This window comes from Pseudophryne corroboree, chromosome 1, assembly GCF_028390025.1.
Source record: "Pseudophryne corroboree isolate aPseCor3 chromosome 1, aPseCor3.hap2, whole genome shotgun sequence".
In the NCBI taxonomy this organism is placed as follows: Eukaryota; Metazoa; Chordata; class Amphibia; order Anura; family Myobatrachidae; genus Pseudophryne; species Pseudophryne corroboree.
This window is the reverse complement of record NC_086444.1, coordinates 690520933-690543801: the sequence shown is the minus strand read 5'-3', so window position 1 is coordinate 690543801 and position 22869 is coordinate 690520933. Positions and strand designations below refer to the sequence as shown.

Below are 22869 nucleotides of genomic sequence, written 5' to 3'. Positions count from 1 at the left end.
AAGATGGTATAGTAGCAGACACATTTCAGTGCAGGAGGTGGCATGGTATAAGGTTTTTTAGAACATTAAAAGCATATTTACGCCGAAATTCCCATAGTAGGGTGATAGACGGTATATTAGTTATAATAAGAACCTCTCGGCACCTTGCTCAAGAAAGTTACAGCACCCAATCTTCCATGATGGTTCCCCATCTATGTACAAAGTCCGGGACTTTGAACTTTATCAGTGTTTTCTAGACTTTTGAACACACAAAAAGTGTTATTTATAAAGCGTTTTCACTCAGCATGGTTACACTATGCCATGGGAGTATTTCCATTATGTTTTAAATGTTTAATTAATATATGAAATCTGACACCTGTTAATTGGCAGGAAGTGATGTAGCTATCACTTCCTTACTAATACAGGTATATATAGATGAGCTGTCCCAGTTGTTTGTCACCCCTTGATGAAGTCCAGATAGGACGAAACGCGTTGGGTGCTATGATACATACCCTCTCAAAAAGCTAAGAACCTATTTTTATACTTTTTATGCTGATCTTATGTCCAACTTTCTACTTTTAGGACGTTTTTTTCTCTTGTCGCATTTTAGTTTGTATTACGAATCTTATATTAATTTAAGTCTTATATATAGTTTTAGTAACTTTTCTGGCTCTTTGTAATAGAGCTACTACTTTATTTTTATTTGTTTCTATTGGTGCATACTAGATTTAATAAAAAAAATTTTTTATTTTATTTTAATCTGAGTCTCCCATTAATATTAGACACCACTGGTCGCTTAAATTCACTATATATATATATATAGCAAAATTTCCACTAGGTGGAAGGTGCACTCTCGCAGTAATAAATGAAGTCCGTGTATAAAAAGACTTTTATTAAGAAAGTCCAAAGCCTTATATGTCGACGTTTCGGTCCGTATGACGGGCCTTTCTCAAGACTATTAGCTTTTAAATTAACATCTTGCATCAAATTATTGTCATGTGTCTGTGAAAAGAATAAAGTATAGACAAATTCACATATACAGGGAACTACGCCTCCCAGGCCAAGTATCATCTGACAACCATCCAATAATATAATCACCGCATTAAATATTCCATCTCACCAATTACTAATGTATGTGATCATGCAGCTTTTACATAAATCTCACCAATGGTAGTGATCACTATGGTAGTGATTTTTTCCATGAGTATAATCCATGTTTGACATTTTATTTTAGCTGTACGTTCCTCTACATCTATGACTTTTAAGACTGTGTCCGGATATGCTATTCCTTTTTGTGCTAGGAATTTGTTGATGACTATGATCTGATCTTAGGTGAGCTGTTTCACGTGATACTATGAGTTTGGGTGGCTCTGTCACAGGTGAAGGTGGTGAGATTTATGTAAAAGCTGCATGATCACATACATTAGTAATTGGTGAGATGGAATATTTAATGCGGTGATTATATTATTGGATGGTTGTCAGATGATACTTGGCCTGGGAGGCGTAGTTCCCTGTATATGTGAATTTGTCTATACTTTATTCTTTTCACAGACACATGACAATAATTTGATGCAAGATGTTAATTTAAAAGCTAATAGTCTTGAGAAAGGCCCGTCATACGGACCGAAACGTCGACATATAAGGCTTTGGACTTTCTTAATAAAAGTCTTTTTATACACGGACTTCATTTATTACTGCGAGAGTGCACCTTCCACCTAGTGGAAATTTTGCTGTTCGAGTGGATCTGCAAGGGTTCATTAGGAGCACCCGCAACGTTGGAGTTTATGGGATGAGAGTGCAGGATTACCGTGGATATATATATATATATTTATATATATAATTTCTGAAATGACATTCTGATCATTCCGGAAACTGACCAGTTGATATCAACAGTGAGACTAATAAATTGTCTCTAGTATTAGAAACTGATTTTGTGACTGTCTGCGTGCTACGCACTTAATTGGGGATCAGTACTAAATGCCGCCGGCCGGAATCCCGGCGGTCGAAATCCCGACGCCGGAATCCCGACCACACAATCCCGACAGGGGTGGCGAGCGGAACGCAGCCCCTTGTGGGCTCGCTTCGCTCGCCACGCTGCGGGCACGGTGCCTCGCTACGCTCGGCACACTATTATATTCTCCCTCTATGGGTGTCGTGGACACCCACGGAGGGAGAATATGTCGGGATTGTGGCGGTCGGGATTGTGGCGGTCGGGATTCCGGCGTCGGTATTTCGACCGCCGGGATTCCGGCCGGCGGCATCTTGACCGCATCCCCTTAATTGGGACACTGAGAATTTCCACCAACTGGTGGAGTGAGGGTAAATTGCTTAAGTCCTGATGCTGTGGGAATTTAGTATACCACGTTCCGTTATTTACATCCTTGGAAATATAGTCATAAATGTCAGGGATGTTTGTTCAACTAGCAAAAAGTCACCTGTTAGGCTGGCCAGCCTGTACAGAACGAGCCCGTCTGGATCGATAGCAGGGAGCCTTTTGTAGCTGCATCCCGGTACAGCCGCGTGGCTGTGCGATGTTGCCCGGGTGCTTCCATGACAGGTACCATCAGAGGACCGGATTAGGGGTTTTTAGCACAGTAGCGATCAGGTCTGAACTACGCATGCGTCGGCGCCGCAGTGTGCCGGCGCATTGGCAGACAGCCGACGGCTGTCGTAGCCCTGTGATCGCCTCTACCTGATTGACAGGCTGAGGTGGTTGCTGGGCAGGAAGGGACGGGCTGGCAGCGTTCAGCCGCCATTTGGAGGGCACAGTCCTGGCAACGCAGGCGTGCCCGAACCGTTGGGGGGGGGGGGCAGCTGTGTGACGTCCTCCGCAGCGACCCGGTTAGAAACGAGTAGCTTCCTGCCAGCGCGCAGAGCCTGCGCTGGTTGGGAGCTACTCCAGAAGTACAAAAGCATCGCCGCTGTGCGATGCTTTTGTACTTGTGCGACGGGGCAGGGCTGACATGCGGGGCGGACTAGCCCTGTGCTGGGTGTCCCCTCGCATGTCAGTGTGACTGATCGTAGATGTGCTAAATCAGGTCTGAATTAGCCCCTAAGTCCTTTCAATCCTAACGCGTTCCTTATTTGCTGAAAATGGTTCTTATTCGCATTGTTATACGAATAGGACACACTAGCAGCTTATGCTGATTAGAATGATATGCGGAATGCATATATTCTGTGTGCATCTGTGGCTATAACTGCATACAAAATGCTACGTTACAGTGTTTCTAGTAAAAACACTGTAACATACCATTTTGTATGCAGACACAGCCGCAGACACACAGATAATATAGTTGTGCCGCATATCATTTTAATCAGCATAAGCTGCTTGTGGACACATCTGTATATTTTAATCAAAAGCTGTCACATATTAATACTTTTAGGGGTTGAGGCACTTACTTTACAATTCCCACCATAAGCGAAAGACCCCACAGGGCAGTACTGGCTGTCCACCATTTTTCTGACTTGGTGTGGAGAACGCCAGCATCTGCAGCCCAGGCCACATGCTCACATGGGTAGTAGAGCTGGTCAAATATGTTGCCTATGACAGATATCCACCTGATGAGATAATCTTCCTCCTGGGGAGTTTGATAAGATATTACACAAATCTGATCTCCATTTCCATTATGTAATATTAAACAATAAGCTAACTTAAAATTATATTGATTTTGCACTAATAATTTATTTTTCAATTTCATGACACCACAGATTTTAACAATGTAATATTAAGGAATTATGTGAATCAATAGCAAGTTGTGAGCCTATAGAAAAGACCTACGACAGCTTCAGAGATCAAGAAAATGATACACAGAGAATGCACACACTATAGGGAATTTTATTTAGAAAAAATGAACTGTACATATTATTTATATAATACACAGAATGTACAGTACGCAAAAAATGTTAATGATCTAGACTTGGTGAAATGGCAAATATAATTAGCATAACTGGCCGCTTCGGGGAATGGCCCCACTAAACATGGAGAATAGTTGCAGAAATCATGGAAACAGCATGCCTTATTTTTGCTCTCCATGGTCATTTAGAGAACAAAGACAGAGCAAAAATAGGATTTTAATACCTACCGGTAAATCCTTTTCTCCTACTCCGAGGAGGATGCTGGGGTCCACTTCAGTACCATGGGGTATAGACGGTTCCGCAGGAGCCATGGGCACTCAAGGGTGTGAACTGGCTACTCCCTCTATGCCCCTCCTCCAGACCTCAGTTATAGGAACTGTGCCCAGGGAGACGGACATTTCGAGGAAAGGATTTACTTTTATGCTAATGGTGAGATTCATACCAGCTCACACCTCAACCATGCCGCACAACATGGCATTCAACATGACACACGCCAACAGGCATGAACCATTTACAGCAACATGCTGAAAACAAATGAAACACAACTTGTGTAACTATAAAAAACGGGTAAAGTACGCACTGGGTCGGGTGCCCAGCATGCTCTACGGACTAGGAGAAAAGGATTTACCGGTAGGTATTAAAATCCTATTTTCTCATACGTCCTAGATGATGCTGGGGTCCACTTCAGTACCATGGGGTTATACCAAAGCTCCATTACAGGCGGGAGAGTGCGGATGACCCTGCAGTACCGATTGACCGAACTTGAGGTCCTCATCGGCCAAGGTGTCAAACTTATAAAATTTAGCAAATGTTTTTGATCCTGACCAAGTAGCTGCTCGGCAAAGTTGTAAAGCCGAGACGCCCCGGGCAGTCGCCCAGGATGAGCCCACTTTCCTAGCAGAATGGGCCTTCACCGACTTCGGTACCACCAAGCCTGCTGTAGAATGAGCGTGCTGAATTGTCCCTCTGATCCAGCGCGCAATAGTCTGCTTAGAAGCAGGACACCCAATCTTGCTGGGAGCATACAGGACAAACAGAGCCTCTGTTTTCCGTAATCGAGCTGTTCTTGCGATATAAATCTTCAAAGCTCTAACCACATCTAGAGACTGTGACTCAGTGAAAGTGTCAGTAGCTACTGGCACCACAATAGGTTGGTTTATGTGGAAGGACGAAACCATCTTTGGAAGAAATTGTTGACGAGTTCTTAACTCTGCCCTATCTTCATGGAAGATCAGGTAAGGGCTCTTGTGAGACAAGGCCCCCAACTCAGACACCCGCCTTGCGGATGCCAAGGCCAAAAGCATCAACACTTTCCAAGTGAGAAACTTCAATTCTATCTCCTGCAGAGGTTCAAACCAATCTAATTGAAGGAACTGCAACACCACATTAAGGTCCCATGGTGCCACTGGAGGCACAAATGGAGGCTGGATGTGCAGAACCCCTTTCACGAACGTTTGAACTTCTGGAAAGGAGGCCAATTGTTTTTGAAAGAAAACTGATAAGGCCGAAATCTGGACCTTGATTGACCCCAATCTAAGGCCCGCATCCACACCAGTCTGCAGAAAATGGAGAAAACGTCCCAACTCAAACTCTTCCGTAGGAGCCATCTTGGATTCACACCAAGACACATATTTTCTCCAAATACGGTGGTAATGTTTAGACGTTACTCCTTACCTGGCTTGAATAAGAGTGGGGATGACTTCCATGGGTATACCCTTTCGGGCTAGGATCCAACGCTCAACAGCCATGCCGTCAAACGTAGCCGCGGTAAGTCTTGATAAACACACAGCCCCTGTTGTAGTAGGTCCTCTCGAGGAGGAAGAGGCCGAGGATCTTCTATGAGCAACTCCTGAAGATCTGGATACCAAGCCCTCCTTGGCCAGTCTGGCGCAACGAAGATTGCTCAAACTCTTGTTCTTCTTATTATTTTGAGAACTTTTGGAATCAGTGGAAGTGGAGGGAAAACATATACCGACCGAAACACCCACTGGGTCACCAGTGCATCCACTGCTATTGCTTGAGGGTCTCTCGACCTGGAACAATATCTCTGAAGCTTCTTGTTTAGACGAGATGCCATCATGTCTACTTGAGGAACTCCCCAAAGACTTATCACCTCTGCGAAGACTTCTTGGTGGAGGCCTCACTCTCCTGGATGGAGATCGTGTCTGCTGAGTAAGTCTGCTTCCCAGTTGTCCACTCCCGGAATAAAATTGCTAACAGAGCTCTAACATGTCTTTCTGCCCAGAGGAGAATCCTTGTCACCTCTGCCATTGCCGCTCTGCTTTTCGTTCTGCCTTGCCCGTTTATGTGAAGGCAGGCTTCCTGACTTGACCATTTTCCTTGGAAGCTTTCCCCCTTTGTGACAGCTCCCCATCCTCGGAGACTTGCATCCGTGGTTATTAGGACCCAGTCGTGAATCCCAAACCTGCATCCCTCTAGTAGGTGAGAACTGTGTAGCCACCACAGGAGCAAAATCCTGGCTTTGGGGGACAGGATTATTTTCCGGTGCATGTGTAGGTGGGATCCGGACCACTTGTCCAACAGGTCCCACTGGAATACTCTGGCATGAAATCGGCCAAACTGTATGGCCTCGTAGGCCGCTACCATTTTCCCCAACAACCGAATGCATCGATAGATCGACACACTTGTTGGTTTCAATATTTGTTTGACCATTTTCTGGATTTCCAGAGTGTTTTCCACTGGAAGAAATACTCTCCGTACTTCTGTGTCCAGAATCATCCCTAAAAAGGACAATCTTGTCGTCGGTTCCAACTGCGACTTTGGAAAATTCATGATCCAACCGTGTTGTTGGAGTATTGACAGGGAGAGTGCGATGTTCTGCACCAACTTTTCCCTGGATCTCGCTTTTATCAGGAGATCGTCCAGATAAGGAATTATATTGACTCCTTTTTGACGAAGGAGGACCATCATCTCCGCCATCACCTTGGTGAATACCCTCGGTGCCATGGAGAGTCCGAACGGCAACGTCTGAAACTAGTAATGGCAATCCTGTACTGCGAATCTCAGATAAGCTTGGTGAGGAGGATAAATGGGAACATGCAAGTAAGCATCTTTTATGTCTACTGACACCATGAAGTCCCCCTCCTCCAGACTGGAAATCACTACCCTCAGGGATTCCATCTTGAACTTGAACCTTTTCAGGTAGAGATTCAGATTTTTCAGGTTTAAAATCGGTCTGACTGAGCGTCCAGCTTCGGAACTACGAAGAGGCTTGAATAAAAAACCTTCTCCTTACTGTGCCAAGGGTACCAGGACAATGATCTGATCCTGACATAATTTTTGAATTGCCGTTGTTACTGCCTCTCTTCCCGGAAGAGAAGCTGGCAAGGTCGATTAGAAAAATCGGCATGGGGGGACGTTTTGAAACTCTAGTTTGTACCCATGGGACACTATTTGTAAGACCCATTGGTCCAGGCCAGATTGAATCCAGATTTGGCTAAAAAGTTTCAGACGTGCTCCCACCCGAGCGGACTCCCGCAAGGGAGCCCCAGCGTCATGCTGCAGATTTGGCAGAAGCAGGGGTGGACTTCTGCTCCTGCGATCCGGGAGACGCTGCAGATTTCTTTCCTTTTCCCCTTCCCCTACCTGCAAAAAAGGGGGAACCTTTGGCCTTTTTGTATTTGTTGGGCCGAAAGGACTGTATGTGAGAGTGATGTGTCTTTTTCGCCGGTGTAGGAGCATAAGGCAAGAATGTCGACTTACCTGCGGTAGCCGTCGTGACTAACGCATCCAGCCCATCACCAAACAAGGCCTCACCTTTATACGAGAGAGCCTCCATATATCTTTTGGAATCTGCATCAGCATTCCACTGGCGAATCCACAACGTCCTCCGAGCCGATACTGCCATGGTAGCGGTTCTTGATCCCAAGAAACCAATATATTTCATGGTTTCTAGTACGCACGCAGCAGCGTCTTTGATATGACCTAACGTTAGGAGTATCTATTGTGTCAATGTCTAATGACAAGTTTTCTGACCACTTTTCAATAGCACTACTCACCCACTCACAGACATTGGTAGGCCTGAGTAGTGTCCCATTGGCCACATCAATAGATCACCTCACTCACTTGCGGTCTGTCGGCTCCTTAAGTGAAGCCATTCCAGGCGCAGGGAGAAACACCTTTTCTCTTTTATGACAGGGCCCTGTCTAAAATGCGGGGTGACTCCCACCTTCTTTGGAAAAAAGTAGGCTGGCGGAGGGAAAATTACATTACTTCTTTACTAAAGTAAACCCTCTCCTTGTGGTAAAAGAGGGGGCTTCGTAACTTCTAACACCTCCTTTATAGCTAAAACATGTTTTGAATGCTTTTTAGCTAACTTAGGACCTATTCCCCTGGAATCACTAGTGTCGACACAGGAATCAGAGTCCGTGTCGGTATCAGTTTGTACTACTTGTGCAAATTTGTATGTGACCCAGAAAGGTCCCTGCGGATGAAAGGCAGAACTATTAAAAATCACATCTTCAACAGATTATTTTCATTTTCTGTATGAGATTCAGTCCAACCTTTTACTGATATGATTCACACTATCATGTAACCTTTCACCCAGTCAGGCTCTTGGTGTCATATTACACCTCTGTGTCCCTAACATGTCTCCACAGAGTTCCCTGCCACAGACATGTCACACACGTGCACAACCACACCACAGACACTCCGGGACTTATAGGGGACAGACCCACAGTAAAATCTGTCAGAGGGACACAGATAGGATTTCCCAGTTCACAACCCAGCGCCAGTAACACAATGTTTGTGAACACAAAATGCCCACTGACATGTAGCGCTTTTATAATGTTAACCACACAATTATATAGCACCAAATTCACTGTGGCCCCCGTTTTGCACCCTGATACTTGTTCAGTAGTGGAGGAGGACCAGCGTTGTCCCTGCAGCCTCAGGAGAGAAAGAAAATGGCGCTGAGCAGTGTGCTGGCTGACTGAGGAGGAAGCTCCACTCTTTAATGGTGTGTTTCTCCTCAGCTTTTATGAGGTAATTTTTTATACTGGCGGGGGTAGGACTGTGCCTCAGCAACTTATGCCCCTTATTTATGCCAGTTTCCATAGGTTTCATGCTGCCCAGGGCGCCCCCCCTTCCAACGCCCTGCAGTGCCTGTGTATGTGTGGGCAACATGGCGCGCTGCGCTCCCGCCAGCCGCGCGGTACCTTTAGCCGTCACTTTCTTGATTGAAGATCTGTCTTCTGACACTCACCTGTCTTCTGACTTCTGGCTCTGTGAGGGGGGTGACGGCGTGCTGTGGGAGTGAGCATCTAGGCACGGCTAGCATTCAGTTCCCTTCAGGAGCTAATGGTGTCCTGTCAGCCAGAAGCAGAGCCATGAAACTCTTTAGGAAGTTGGTTCCTACTTCTGCCCCCTCAGTTCCACGAAGCAGGAAGACTGTTGCCAGCAGTTTTCCCTGAAAATAAAAAACCTAACATAAGTCTTTTCAGAGAAACTCAGTAGAGCTCCCCTGGAGTGCATCCAGTCTGCCTGGGCACATTTCTAAAACGGAGGTCTGGAGGAGGGGCATAGAGGGAGGAGCCAGTTCACACCCTTGAAAAGTCTTAAAGTGCCCATGGCTCCTGCGGAACAGTCTATAACCCATGGTACTGAAGTGGACCCCAGCATCCTCTAGGACATATGAGAAACGCTTATGTGTACAGTACGTAGCCTAGCATTAGAAATCCATTCTGTGTACAGTGGCAATAACTTGCGGTGTTTCATCTGGTACTTGGAAATGTGAATTGATCAACAGACCTGCTTTCCTAGACCATACTGAAGAGAATACGTGAGCATGGACAAGTCATCGAAGAGTCTCAGTACTGTCCGGCAGTTGCTTAGCTGTGAGGCCACGATAAGAAGGCTCTTTCCCCAATGCTGCTTTTCTCCATGCTTCACTGTAATGATTCCACCCAGCAGCTGGCAGCTGTAGCCCAGCGTCCGCATCTATGAAAGGAATATATATATAAGCAAATACCAAAGAAAGGATAATCTATAAGATCTGTAAATTGCCTAACCATTTAAATGCTATAAAAATTTGACAATTCAGTTAGCAGTGATTGCTATGAGATGCCAGCTCTTTGGCTGTTTCCCAAGCACTTAAGATGCATACACACTGGGCATTTTTGCCCAGCGTGTATGAACAGCGATGATCGCTGACATCGCTGGGCTGAAAAGCGCTCAGTGCATACACACACTGAGCGCTTTTCTCCCCTGCCCAGCAATGTCAGCGGGGGTGAGCGGCTTTCCATAGCAGGACGCTGTGGAAAGACACTCACCCCGCCGTTCATCTACTGGCAATAACAGTAGATGAACGGCGGCAGCTAGCGATGATGCGGGAACCCGCATCAGCGCTCACCTCTCATCGCTTGTCCATACACACTGGGCGGCTTTGAGCTGAAAGCAGCTCAACACACCAAAAGTTACCTGCTCTCAGCTCAAAATCGCCCAGTGTGTATAGGCTTTTAGCGATCACCAATGCAGGAAAATCTTCAATGTTGCTGTACAGTAAAGGCCCATACACACTAGGAGATTTTCATATCAAAAACACTTTGACAACATCTTGATATATCTTTCACGAAAGTAGTACATACACACTGAGCTATTTTCCCAAAGAGCAAGAAATTTTCAGGAAGCGAAAGACTTTGCTGAAAATCTTTCATTAGAAAGGCTATTTACATAATGGGCTGAGTCTGTATTCCAAGGGTGGGAGCATGGGCCATTGTAAAAATGGGGACTCTGCTGCTGTAATGTGTAAAAACGGGGACTGCTGCTGTAATGTGAAAAAACGGGGACTGCTGCCATAATGTGTAAAAAGGGGGACTCTGCCTGCCGTAGTGTGTAAAAAGGGGACTGCTGCCGTAATGTGTAAAAGGGGGAGCTGCTGCCGTAATGTGTAAAAAGGGGACTGCTGCCGTAATGTGTAAAAAGGGGATTGCTGCCGTAATGTGTAAAAAGGGGACTGCTGCCGTAATGTGTAAAAAGGGGACTGCTGCCGTAATGTGTAAAAAGGGGACTGCTGCCGTAATGTGTAAAAAGGGGACTGCTGCCATAATGTGTAAAAAGGGGGACTCTGCCTGCCGTAGTGTGTAAAAAGGGGACTGCTGCCGTAATGTGTAAAAAGGGGACTGCTGCCATAATGTGTAAAAAGGGGGACTCTGCCTGCCGTAGTGTGTAAAAAGGGGACTGCTGCCGTAATGTGTAAAAGGGGGAGCTGATGTCGTAATGTGTAAAAAGGGGGACTGCTGCCGTAATGTGTAAAAAGGGGTTTGCTGCCGTAATGTGTAAAAAGGGGATTGCTGCCGTAATGTGTAAAAAGGGGACTGCTGCCGTAATGTGTAAAAAGGGGACTGCTGCCGTAATGTGTAAAAAGGGGACTGCTGCCGTAATGTGTAAAAAGGGGACTGCTGCCGTAATGTGTAAAAAGGGGACTGCTGCCATAATGTGTAAAAAGGGGGACTCTGCCTGCCGTAGTGTGTAAAAAGGGGACTGCTGCCGTAATGTGTAAAAAGGGGACTGCTGCCATAATGTGTAAAAAGGGGACTGCTGCCATAATGTGTATAAATGGGGACTCTGCCTTCAATTTATATAACATGTATAAATTAGACATGAACATTGGTGGGCAGTGGTGCCAGTAATATATACATGTATATATTACTGGCTTAAATCATTGGTGGGCAGTGGCAGGGCCGTAACTAGGTGTGTGCCAATGGTACCTTGCCCACATCGCAAATGCACTGATGGTGCACCATCTGGCAGCACACCTGCACAGCCACTATCTCCAGACTCCCGTGTAGTGCACACACTCACTGCCAGCGGCGGCGCCTGTGTCCCGCTGACGGCGCTGCTGCTGCTGTAAAGGACCTGGCCTGGTGGCAGCGCTGTATTCACTGTCTGCCTAATTGGCCCAGCCCTGAATGCCGGCTCGGCCCCCCTGCAATTCGGGAGAGACGTGATGACGTCAGACGTCTCTCCTGGCTTACACAGAGACTCTCCCACACTGCCCTGCGCCCTGGCCTACCGCTGCACATTGAGCGAGGAGCTGATAGTTGAAGGAGGAGGAGATCCTCATTTTACTCCTTCTGGTTAGTAAATTACGTTTTATAAAGAGAAAAAATCCATCCATTTGAATGGGGACTCTGTCTGCATGCAGGCTCAATCTAGCACATCGCTATCGCTGGAGGGCATACACACGACAGACCCGTGTTTAAAATCTAAGCAATCTAGTTAGATTGCTTAGATTTTAAGCACGGATCTCTCCGTGTCTACCCCCCTTTAGAGATATCTGCTGCAGCCTCTCCTAGGGGGATACTTAATATTTGCAAAAAGGGGTGTTTTCAGGGAAATAGCCACAAATATTGTTTAATAAATGGGCACCAAAGAACAGTCTCTCCAATATGACCCCTTCCAGCAAGTACAAAATGCTCTGCTTCTGGACTTCCCCCTCAATTGATAACTTCAGTCCCCTGTGTTGCACTAGTTAATTGATGAGACTGATGATTCCACACACGGGACTGCAATCCTCAATTGAGGGGAAATTCCAGGAGCAACTGCAGAGCATTTTGTACCTGCTGAAAGGGGTCATGGTGGAAGGTCTGATAGAGACCCACAGGTAATGTTCCTGGGGGGGGGGGGGGGGTGTAAGGCAGGGACGTGCGGTCACTGGTGTAAGGTTCACCACAAAAATCACAGTGCCGATTTGAACCTCAGCCAAGATTTACTATACACTCACCAGCCTGTCTCTGCCTCTGTATGATTCCAAGACATTTACCAGTCCAGATGCTGCAGTTGCCATTGTGACCGTGTAATGGACCAGTTACTCAAAGGGGACCCTGCTATGCACAACATATACGGTGAAGACGGCTGCAGCAATTCTAATATTTAAAGCTAAACTCAGTACCCTGCACACACAGTACACACAGCCTCATGGACTTCAGACTTCTGCGTCCCAGGCCTCCCTCTGACAGCAGGACACGCCCGCACCCGCATCTGCGCGTCCCTATTGGCCGTAGTGGTAGATGCTGTAGTGTGACACCCGGGGGCTCCTGTGCTGTGGGAGACACACTGATAAATATAACCCTAAACGTACGGCGCTGCTGCTGGTAGCTGCATGTACTGTATCTAAAAATGATGATAACATATACCTAGGTTATAAGAGAAGGCGCCACAGACAGTGCTGTACAGGTGTTCCCATGGCGTTAGCAAGGCAGCGGCTTAGCGTGTAGTCAGTACGAGTACAGTGCAGGCAGCATCTCCGGCTAGTATCTGTGTGTGCTCGGTGCTGGTCCCCCGGGCCCCGGCGCTCTGTTGCACAGGGTGAATGAGGCGCAGCACTGACCAGTCAGACACGCTAAGCCGGCGCCAGTCCCAGGAGCAGCGGCTGTACATAGGCTGCAGCGTCTGATGAGGGCACTGGCCCCTTCTGGCCGCTGGCGTCTCCTATACTGTACACACCTATATAATGACCCTGCGGGAGGCTCCGTCACGCATGGTCCCGCTCTGGCAAGACGCCGATGTGGTGTTCCTATCGCTGTGCGCGGCTCTAGGCACATGCAGTGTCGGGGATGCTATCTCTTTAAAGCGCCATAGTATCATTACTTGAGGCTGCCCCAGGAACATGGCGGAGTCCGGCGGAGGGGAGTACGTCTCGCTCGGGCAGAGCAGGTGAGGAGACACGGGAGGCCGCATATTGAGTAATGGGAGGCTGTGTGAGGTAGGCCGCGGAGAGGTGCTGGGGAGAGGCGGTAAGACTGTGCTAAGAGACTCCGGGGATGTTGCATGAGAGAAGGCCTCAGAAAGGGGTGTGTGGCGGGGACAGGCCGCCTGGATACCCAGGAAACTTTCCCTAAATATGTCCGTATATATGACAAGCCAGTTTCTGTAAATGCAAAAGTGCTGTCACGTCTGCAGTGGGTGTGAGATGATGGTAACACAACTTGCTATGCGGTTGGAAGTGTGTACAGCACCTCACGTAATTAAAGTACGGTTTTAAACACTGGTGGATGTCCCAATGTAAAGTACTAAGGGGTCTATTCATAAAACGGTGAAGAGTGGAGAAGTTGCCCATGGCAACCAATCAGGAGCTGCGCTGTATAATTTTACAGTATACAAATTATAAATGTTACTTCAATACTGATTGGTCGCCACGGGCAGCTTCTCCACACTTTTCACTGCTTCATGAATAGACCCCTACAGGGCCGGATTAAGGCTATGGGGGGCCCAGGGCGCACTCAGTCAGGGGGGCCCCTAACAAAGATGCACGCAACGAATAAACACACACATATACCCACACAGTGCAGCACCCCAGGCGTCTGAATTAAATACTAAAACAGCGGCATATATTTGGTAACGTTTCTGTGCCGTTTATACTGTAGGTGCGCCTTTCGTCAGGCACTGAAAAGTTGCCAAATATATGCCGCTGTTATAGTGTTTATTTCAGCTGCCTGGAGTGCTGCACTATGTGGGGATATATGTGATTCAGATTGTGCGGGCACCCGGCGCTGAAGGCTTTTTTCTACAGGGAGGGCCGGACACCTTGCTGTGGTGTGTGTATTTTTTATAATGTGTGGGTGCATGTCACAGCTACTTACTGAGGACATCTGCTCCAATCCACTGCATCCTCTTCTAGATGCTTGGTTTTCTCTGCCTTCAAATCTGCAGACATGTAAAAGTAAAGAATCCTATGAATGTATGAACCCTAGCACTATGTCAATCTGGCCAATATAATATGTCCCAGTCGATACCACCAGGAGACACATATCTGCATTGCATGGAGAGCCATGCAATTTCGATAGGCTTTCCTGGGAGGTGATAGGAGAGTGGCTAATGGTGGTAGACCTGTCAATCTCAGAGACTGCGTCAAAAGACGCAGTTCCACTGGCAGCCACGATCCAATGGACAGTCGGAGCACCAAAGGGATTCTATAATGTCTGATGGTGCAACCAATGTTTGATCGATGGCCCGTCTTCATTCGCACATTGACAGATCTTCATTACAGCTGGTGGACGTCACATAAGGGCGCCCACCGACTGCGGCATTATCATAAAGACGTAGTAGCAGCTGCTGCAGCTACTGCAGATTCACCCACCTCCAAATCAGGCTCAGTATTAAAACAACCCCACCACCCAGATAGCAGTAATATACCCCCATAATATTAATATGCCCACCCCCAGATAACAGTAATATACCCCCATAATATTAATATCCGGGCCGGTTCCGGGGCTTCTTGCGCTCCGGGCGGCATTAGGGGGCGTAGCTTCATACAGGGGGCGTGGTCAGTTACGCCCCCTGTACTGTAGTAGGATGTGCGGTGCACGATGACGTCATCACGCACAGCAAAGGTCCTCTCCACGAAGGAAAACTAGACGCTAAGCGTCTAGTTCCCTTCGTGGGGAGGACCTTTGCTGTGCGGTGCGCGATGACGTCAATGCGCACCGCACATCATTACAGTAAAGGTCCTCTCCACGAAGGGAAACTAGACGCGTAGCGTCTAGTTTCCCTTCACAACGGGCAGCCGACGAAGGAGTTTCCCTTCACAGCGGGCAGCGGCACGGGGGGCACAGCAGCAGCAGATCTTGCCATGGTGCGGCACCCTCCGGATGGCGCCGGCGCCCTCCGGAAGGCGGTGCCCTGGGCAAAAGTCCTGCTTGCCCGTGGCAAGATCCGCTACTGATTAATATACACCCCATTTCACCACCCAGATAACAGTATTATACGTCCATAATATTAATACACCCCCCCCAACCCACCACCCAGATAACAGTACTATACCCCATGATATTAATACACCCCCACCCCAATAACAGTAATATAGTCCCCATAATGTTAACACACCCCCATCCTCTTAACATAACTCCCACAAATAACATCAATACAACTCCAGACTGCATTAATATACCCCCTTACACTTCCCCATATACTTACCTCGGTAGGAAGTAGGCTGCCTGGTCTCAGCAGACTGCGGAGCAGGAGCTCATGGGGAGAAGAAGGGACAGTCACAGATAGGGCAGAAGAGAGGAGGAGAAATGGTGGAGGCTAGGGCAGGATAAACAATGACATAGGGAGAGAGGAGAGAAAGGGGCAGAGCTTCACGGAGAATAGGGGCGGGGTCTCAGCCGGGAGGGGAGTGAGTAGAGGCATCCTCCCAGCAGCCCATTGGTGGCAGTGAGAGATGACCAGTTAGGCTGTGACTGGCTGCTGCACTGAGTGCTGGCCCCGATGACAGCAGCTATACAGCAGCAGAAGCGGCGTGCTCTTGGGGCCAAAGTGAACAATTCCTACTGGTCCAGGGGGGCCCCAGAGATTTGGGGGGCCCAGGGTAACGCACCCCCTGGGACCCCCCCTTAATCCGGCTCTGGACCCCTATATGCACAATCATTTACAGTTTGTGTGCGATGTGCTGCCCGGCCCCAAATTTTGTTTTCTCTGACGTCCTAGTGGATGCTGGGGACTCCGTAAGGACCATGGGGAATAGACGGCTCCGCAGGAGACTGGGCACATCTAAAGAAAACTTTAGGACTATCTGGTGTGCACTGGCTCCTCCCCCTATGACCCTCCTCCAAGCCTCAGTTAGATTTCTGTGCCCGGCTGAGCTGGATGCACACTAGGGGCTCTCCTGAGCACCTAGAAAGAAAGTATAGTTTAGGTTTTTTATTTTCAGTGAGACCTGCTGGCAACAGGCTCACTGCACCGAGGGACTAAGGGGAGAAGAAGCGAACCTACCTAAGTGGTGGTAGCTTGGGCTTCTTAGGCTACTGGACACCATTAGCTCCAGAGGGATCGAACACAGGACCCGACCTCGTCGTCCGTTCCCGGAGCCGCGCCGCCGTCCCCCCTTACAGAGCCAGAAGCAAGAAGGTGGTCCGGAAAATTGGCGGCTGAAGACTTCTGTCTTCTCCAAGGTAGCGCACAGCACTGCAGCTGTGCGCCATTGCTCCTCATGCACACCACATACTGCGGTCACTGATGGGTGCAGGGCGCTGGGGGGGGGTCGCCCTGAGCAGCAATATTAACACCTTGGCTGGCGAACTGACACCATATATAGCCCCAGGGGCTATATAGGTGTTTATTAACCCCTGCCAGAACTTTTACAATAGCGGGAGAAAGCCAGCCGAAAAGGGGCGGAGCCATCTCCCTCAGCACACTGGCGCCATTTTCCCTCACAGCTCTGCTGGAGGGATCGCTCCCTGGCTCTCCCCTGCAGTCCTGCACTACAGAAAAGGGTTAAAAAGGGAGGGGGGGCACAAATTAGGCGCAGTATATATATATTATGCAGCTATAAGGGAAAACACTCTCTATAGGTGATATCCCTGTGATATATAGCGCTCTGGTGTGTGCTGGCATACTCTCCCTCTGTCTCCCCAAAGGGCTTTGTGGGGTCCTGTCCTCTGTCAGAGCATTCCCTGTGTGTGTGCTGTGTGTCGGTACTGCTGTGTGGACATGTATGATGAGGATAATGATGTGGAGGCGGAGCAAATGCCTGTGAATGGGATGTCACCCCCTGCGGGGTCGACACCGGTGTGGATGGACTTATGGAAGGAATTACGTGACAGTGTCAACTCCTTGCATAAAAGGTTTGACGACATAGGACAGCCGGCTGCTCAGCTTGTGCCTGTCCAAGCGTCTCACATGTCATCAGGGGCTCTAAAACGCCCGCTACCTCAGATGGCAGACACAGATGTTGACACGGATACCGACTCCAGTGTCGACGACGATGAGACTAGTGTACCTTCCAATAGGGCCACCCGTTACATGATTGAGGCAATGAAAAATGTATTACACATTTCTGATAATACCCCAGATACCACAAAAAAGGGTATTATGTTTGGTGACAGAAAACTACCAGTAGTTTTCCTGCATCTGAGGAATTGATATGAGGTGTGTGAGGAAGCGTGGACTTCCCCCGATAAGAAATTGATAATTTCTAAGCAGCGTACCCTTTTCCGCCAGAGGATAGGTCACGTTGGGAAATAACCCCTGGGGTAGATAAGGCGGTTACACGCTTATTAAAAAAGGTGGCACTACCGTCACGGATATGGCCGCCCTGAAGGACCTGCTGATAGAAAGCAGAAAACTACCCTTAAAGCTATATACACACACACGGGCATTATATTGAGACCTGCTATTGCCTCGGCATGGATGTGCAGTGCGGCAGCTGCGTGGTCAGATTCCCTGTCGGATAATATTTATACTATAGATAGGGACAATATTTTGCTGAAAATAGAGCATATAAAAGACGCTGTCTTATACATGCGTGATGCACAGAGGGATATTTGCCGACTGGCATCACTAATAAGCGCTATGTAAAACCATTGCCGCCAGACGGGGGTTATGGACTCGGCAATGGTCGGGCGATGCCGGTTCAAAACGGCACATGGAAGTTTGCCCTAGAAGGGGGTGGAACTGTTTGGGGATGGTCTTTCAGACCTCGTTTCCACAGCTACGGCTGGGAAATCAAAACTTTTGCCACAAGCTACCCCACAGCAAAAGTAAGCACTGTATTATCAGGTACAGTCCCTTCGGCCCCAGAAAAGTAGAGGGCTAGAGGCTCATCTTTTCTGCCAAGAGGAAAAGGTAGAGGGACAAAGCTGCAGCACACAGCTAGTTCCCGGGAGCAGAAGTCCTCCCCTGCGTCCGGTAAGTCCACAGCATGACGCTGGGGCTGCTCAGGCGGACCCGGGTACGGTGGGGGCCCGTCTCAGAAATTTCAGCGCACAGTGGGCTCTCTCACAGGTGGATCCCTGGGTTCTTCAAACAGTATCTCAGAGGTACAGGCTGGAATTCGAGACGTCTCCCCCCCGCCGTTTCCTAAAATCTGCCTTATTGGCAACTCCCTCTGCCAGGGAGGCAGTGTTGGTGGCTATCCAAAAAACTGTATTCACAGCAAGTGATTATCAAGGTACCCCTCCTTCAACAGGAAAAGGGTTACTTTTCCACAATGTTTGTGGTACCGAAACCGGACGGTTCGGTGAGACCCATCTTAACTTTAAAATCCTTGAACACATATAACAAAAGATTCAAGTTCAAGATGGAATCGCTCAGGGCGATTATTACGATCCTGGACGAGGGGGATTACAGGGTCTCTCTGGACATCAAGGATACTTACCTGCATGTCCCCATTTACCCTCCTCACCAGGAGTACCTCAAGATTGTGGTACAGGACTGTCACTATCAGTTCCAGACGCTGCCGTTTGGATTATCCACGGCACCGAGGGTCTTTACCATGGGTAATGACCGAAATGATGATACTCCTTCGCAAGAAGGGAGTTTTAATTATCCCGTACTTGGACGATCTCCTGATAAAGGCGAGGTCCAAGGAACAGTTGGTAAGGGGGTAGCACTTTCTCGGGAAGTGCTGCAACAGCAGGACTGGATTCTCAATTCCAAAGTCACAGCTGGTCCCGACGACACGTCTTCTGTTCCTGGGAATGATTCTGGAAACAGACCAGAAGAAAGTGTTTCTTCCAATGGAAAAAGCCGAGGAGTTGTCATCTCTAGTCAGAAACCTCCTAAGACCGGGACAGGTGTCGGTACATCAATGCACACGAGTCCTGGGAAAAATGTTAGCTTCGTACGAAGCAATTCCATTCGGAAAGTTCCACGCAAGGATTTTCCAGTGGGACCTGTTGGACAAATGGTCCGGGTCCCATCTCCAGATACAGCAGCGGATAACCCGGTCGGCAAGAACCAGGGTGTCGCTGCGGTGGTGGCTGCAGAGGGCTCATCTACTAGAGGGCCGCAGATTCGGAATAAAGGACTGGGTCCTGGTGACCACGGATGCCAGCCTTCGGGGCTGGGGTGCAGTCACACAGGGAATAAAATTCCAAGGACTATGTCCAAACAGGAGTTTTTCACTTAACATAAATTTTCTGGAGATAAGAGCCATTTACAAGGCCCTAAGCAAAACAAGGCCCCTGCTTCACCAGCCGTACTGATCCAATCAGACAACATCACGGCGCTCGCCCATGTAAACAGGCATGGCGGCACAAGAAGCAGGAGGGCGATGGCAGAAGCCACAGGGATTGCCCGTTGGGCGGAAAATCATGTGGTAGCACTGGCAGCAGTGTTCATTCCGGGAGTGGACAACTGGGAAGCAGACTTCCGCAGCAGACTCCACCCGGGAGAATAGGGACTTCATCCAGAAGTCTTCCAAATGCTGGTAAACCGTTGGGAAAGACCACAGGTGGACATGATGGCGTCCCGCCTCAATAAAAAAGATATTGCGCCAGGTCAAGAGAACCTCAGGCGATCGCTGTGGACGCTCTAGTGACACCGCGGGTGTACCAGTCGGTTTATGTGTTCCCTCCTCTCCCTCTCATACCCAAGGTACTGAGGATAATAAGAAAAAGAGGAGTAAGAACTATACTCATTGTTCCGGATTGGCCAAGAAGGACTTGGTACCTGGAACTTCAGGAGATGATCTCAGAGGACCCATGGCCTCTGTCACTCAGACAGGATCTGCTGCAGCAGGGGCCCTGTCTGTTCAAAGACTTACCGCGGCTGCATTGACGGCATGGCGGTTGAACACTGGATCCTGAGTGTAAAAGGCATTCCGGAGAAAGTCATTCTTATCCTGATCAAAGCCAGGAAGGATGTCAGCCTGAAGTTCAGACGTTGTAAGGGAGTGCTGCATATTCAGCCCCTTCTTTGTGCCCCAGTGGCACCTTGGGATCTCAATGTGGTTTTGGAGTTCCTGGAATCACATTGGTTTGAGCCACTTAAAACCGTGGATTTGAAATATCTCACATGAAAAGTGGTCATGTGTTGGCTCTGGCTTCGGCCAGGCATGTGTCAGAATTGGCGGCTTTGTCATAAAAAAGCCCTTACCTTACTTTCCATATGGATAGGGCAGAGTTGAGGACTCGTCCTCACTTTCTCCCGAAGGTGGTATCAGGTTTTCACTTGTACCAACCTATTGTGGTGCCTGCGGCTACTAGGGACCTGGAGGATTCCAAGTTACTGGACGTAGTCAGGGCCCTGAAAAATTATATTTCCAGGATGGCTGGAGTCAGGAAAACTGACTAGCTGTTTATCCTAGATGCACCCAACAAGCTGGGTGCTCCTGCTTCTAAGCAGACTATAGCGCGCTGGATTTGTAGCACTATTCAGCTTGCGCATTCTGCGGTGGGCCTACCGCAGCCTAAATCTCTAAAAGCCCATTCCACAAGGAAGGTGGGCTCATCTTGGGCGGCTGCCCGAAGGGTCTCGGCTTTACAACTTGGCCGAGCTGCTACTTGGTCAGGGGCAAACACGTTTGCAAAATTTTATAAATTTGATTCCCTGGCTGAGGAGGACCTGGAGTTCTCTCATTCGGTGCTGCAGAGTCATCCGCACTCTCCCGCCCGTTTGGGAGCTTTGGTATAATCCCCATGGTCCTTACGGAGTCCCCAGCATCCACTAGGACGTCAGAGAAAATAAGATTTTACTCACCGGTAAATCTATTTCTCGTAGTCCGTAGTGGATGCTGGGCGCCCATCCCAAGTGCGGATTGTCTGCAATACTTGTAAATAGTTATTGTTACACAAATCGGGTTGTTATTGCGAACCATTTATTCAGAGGTTCCATTGTTATCATACTGTTAACCGGGGTTCCTATCACGAGTTATACGGTGTGATTGGTGTGGCTGGTATGAGTCTTACCCGGGATTCAAAATCCTTCCTTATTGTGTCAGCTCTTCCGGGCACAGTGTCCTAACTGAGGCTTGGAGGAGGGTCATAGGGGGAGGAGCCAGTGCACACCAGATAGTCCTAAAGCTTTCTTTAGATGTGCCCAGTCTCCTGCGGAGCCGTCTATTCCCCATGGTCCTTACGGAGTCCCCAGCATCCACTACGGACTACGAGAAATAGATTTACCGGTGAGTAAAATCTTATTTCTCGAACGTCCTAGTGGATGCTGGGGACTCCGAAAGGACCATGGGGAATAGCGGCTCCGCAGGAGACTGGGCACAAAGTAAAAGCTTTAGGACTAGCTGGTGTGCACTGGCTCCTCCCCCTATGACCCTCCTCCAAGCCTCTGTTAGGATTTTGTGCCCGAACGAGAAGGGTGCAATCTAGGTGGCTCTCCTGAGCTGCTTAGAGTAAAAGTTTAAATAGGTTTTTTTATTTTCAGTGAGACCTGCTGGCAACAGGCTCACTGCATCGAGGGACTAAGGGGAGAAGAAGCGAACTCACCTGCGTGCAGAGTGGATTGGGCTTCTTAGGCTACTGGACATTAGCTCCAGAGGGACGATCACAGGCCCAGCCGCGCCGCCGGCCCCCTTACAGAGCCAGAAGAGTGAAGAGGTCCGGAAAATCGGTGGCAGAAGACGTTATCACTGACCTGGTTTGGGAGTGTTGTGGACTCGGGGCTTCTTCCGATGACCGGGAAGAGGAACCGCCACTGGGTCGCAGTAGGGATGGCCGGATGTAGGTCTTCCTCATGCAGGACTACGTCGGCAGGCGGGAGGCACAGAGGAGTTCTTGACGGTCTCCTGTAAGACAAGACTCGTAGAAATACTGAAGGCTGGGGTACTGAGATATTAGAGGTACCGTGATGTCGGAGGCTCCGCGGTATTGGGGTTCTGAGGTGCTGGAAGTACAGGGCGTGCTAGGAGGCCCCTGGAGGTACGGAGATGCTTGGAGGCACGAGGTGCTTGGAGGCACGGAGGTGCTTGGAGGCACGGAGGTGCTTGGAGGCACGGAGGTGCTTGGAGGCACGGAGGTGCTTGGAGGCACGAGGTGCTTGGAGGCACGGAGGTGCTTGAAGGCACGAGGGTACTTGGAGGCACGGAGGTACTTGGAGGCACGGAGGTGCTTGGAGGCACGAGGTGCTTGGAGGCACGGAGGTGCTTGGAGGCACGGAGGTGCTTGGAGGCACGGAGGTGCTTGGAGGCACGAGGTGCTTGGAGGCACGAGGTGCTTGGAGGCACGGAGGTGCTTGGAGGCACGGAGGTGCTTGGAGGCACGGAGGTGCTTGGAGGCACGGAATGCTTGGAGGCACAGGATGCTTGGAGGCACAGGACGAGGGAGCTCTGGAATCACAGCTTCC

General features: G+C 48.9%; 2 protein-coding genes across 5 annotated transcripts in view; one reads left to right on the top strand and one right to left on the bottom strand.

Moving 5' to 3' along the window:
• The window catches only part of PEX11G (peroxisomal biogenesis factor 11 gamma), a 40223-nt gene extending 25736 nt beyond the window's left edge, over nt 1-14487 (bottom strand). The window contains exons 1-3 of one of the 3 annotated variants that reach the window (XM_063914773.1): nt 14436-14487; nt 9604-9792; nt 3379-3557 (exon numbers count right to left, since the gene is read on the bottom strand). In XM_063914773.1, coding sequence (XP_063770843.1) covers nt 3379-3557; nt 9604-9792; nt 14436-14444 — 377 coding nt within the window. In that variant the 5' untranslated portion in view covers nt 14445-14487. Of the gene's footprint in view, nt 1-3378; nt 3558-9603; nt 9793-12577; nt 12810-13299; nt 13381-14435 lie in introns of those variants that run through there. The other 2 variants (XM_063914774.1, XM_063914772.1) reach the window with 2 other exon arrangements.
• The window catches only part of KLHL26 (kelch like family member 26), an 89058-nt gene continuing 78546 nt past the window's right edge, over nt 12358-22869 (top strand). Inside the window, exon 1 of one of the 2 annotated variants that reach the window (XM_063914770.1) lies at nt 12358-12457. In XM_063914770.1, the coding sequence (XP_063770840.1) occupies nt 12429-12457 (29 nt within the window). In that variant the 5' untranslated portion in view covers nt 12358-12428. Of the gene's footprint in view, nt 12458-13419; nt 13510-22869 lie in introns of those variants that run through there. The other variant, XM_063914771.1, reaches the window with a different exon arrangement.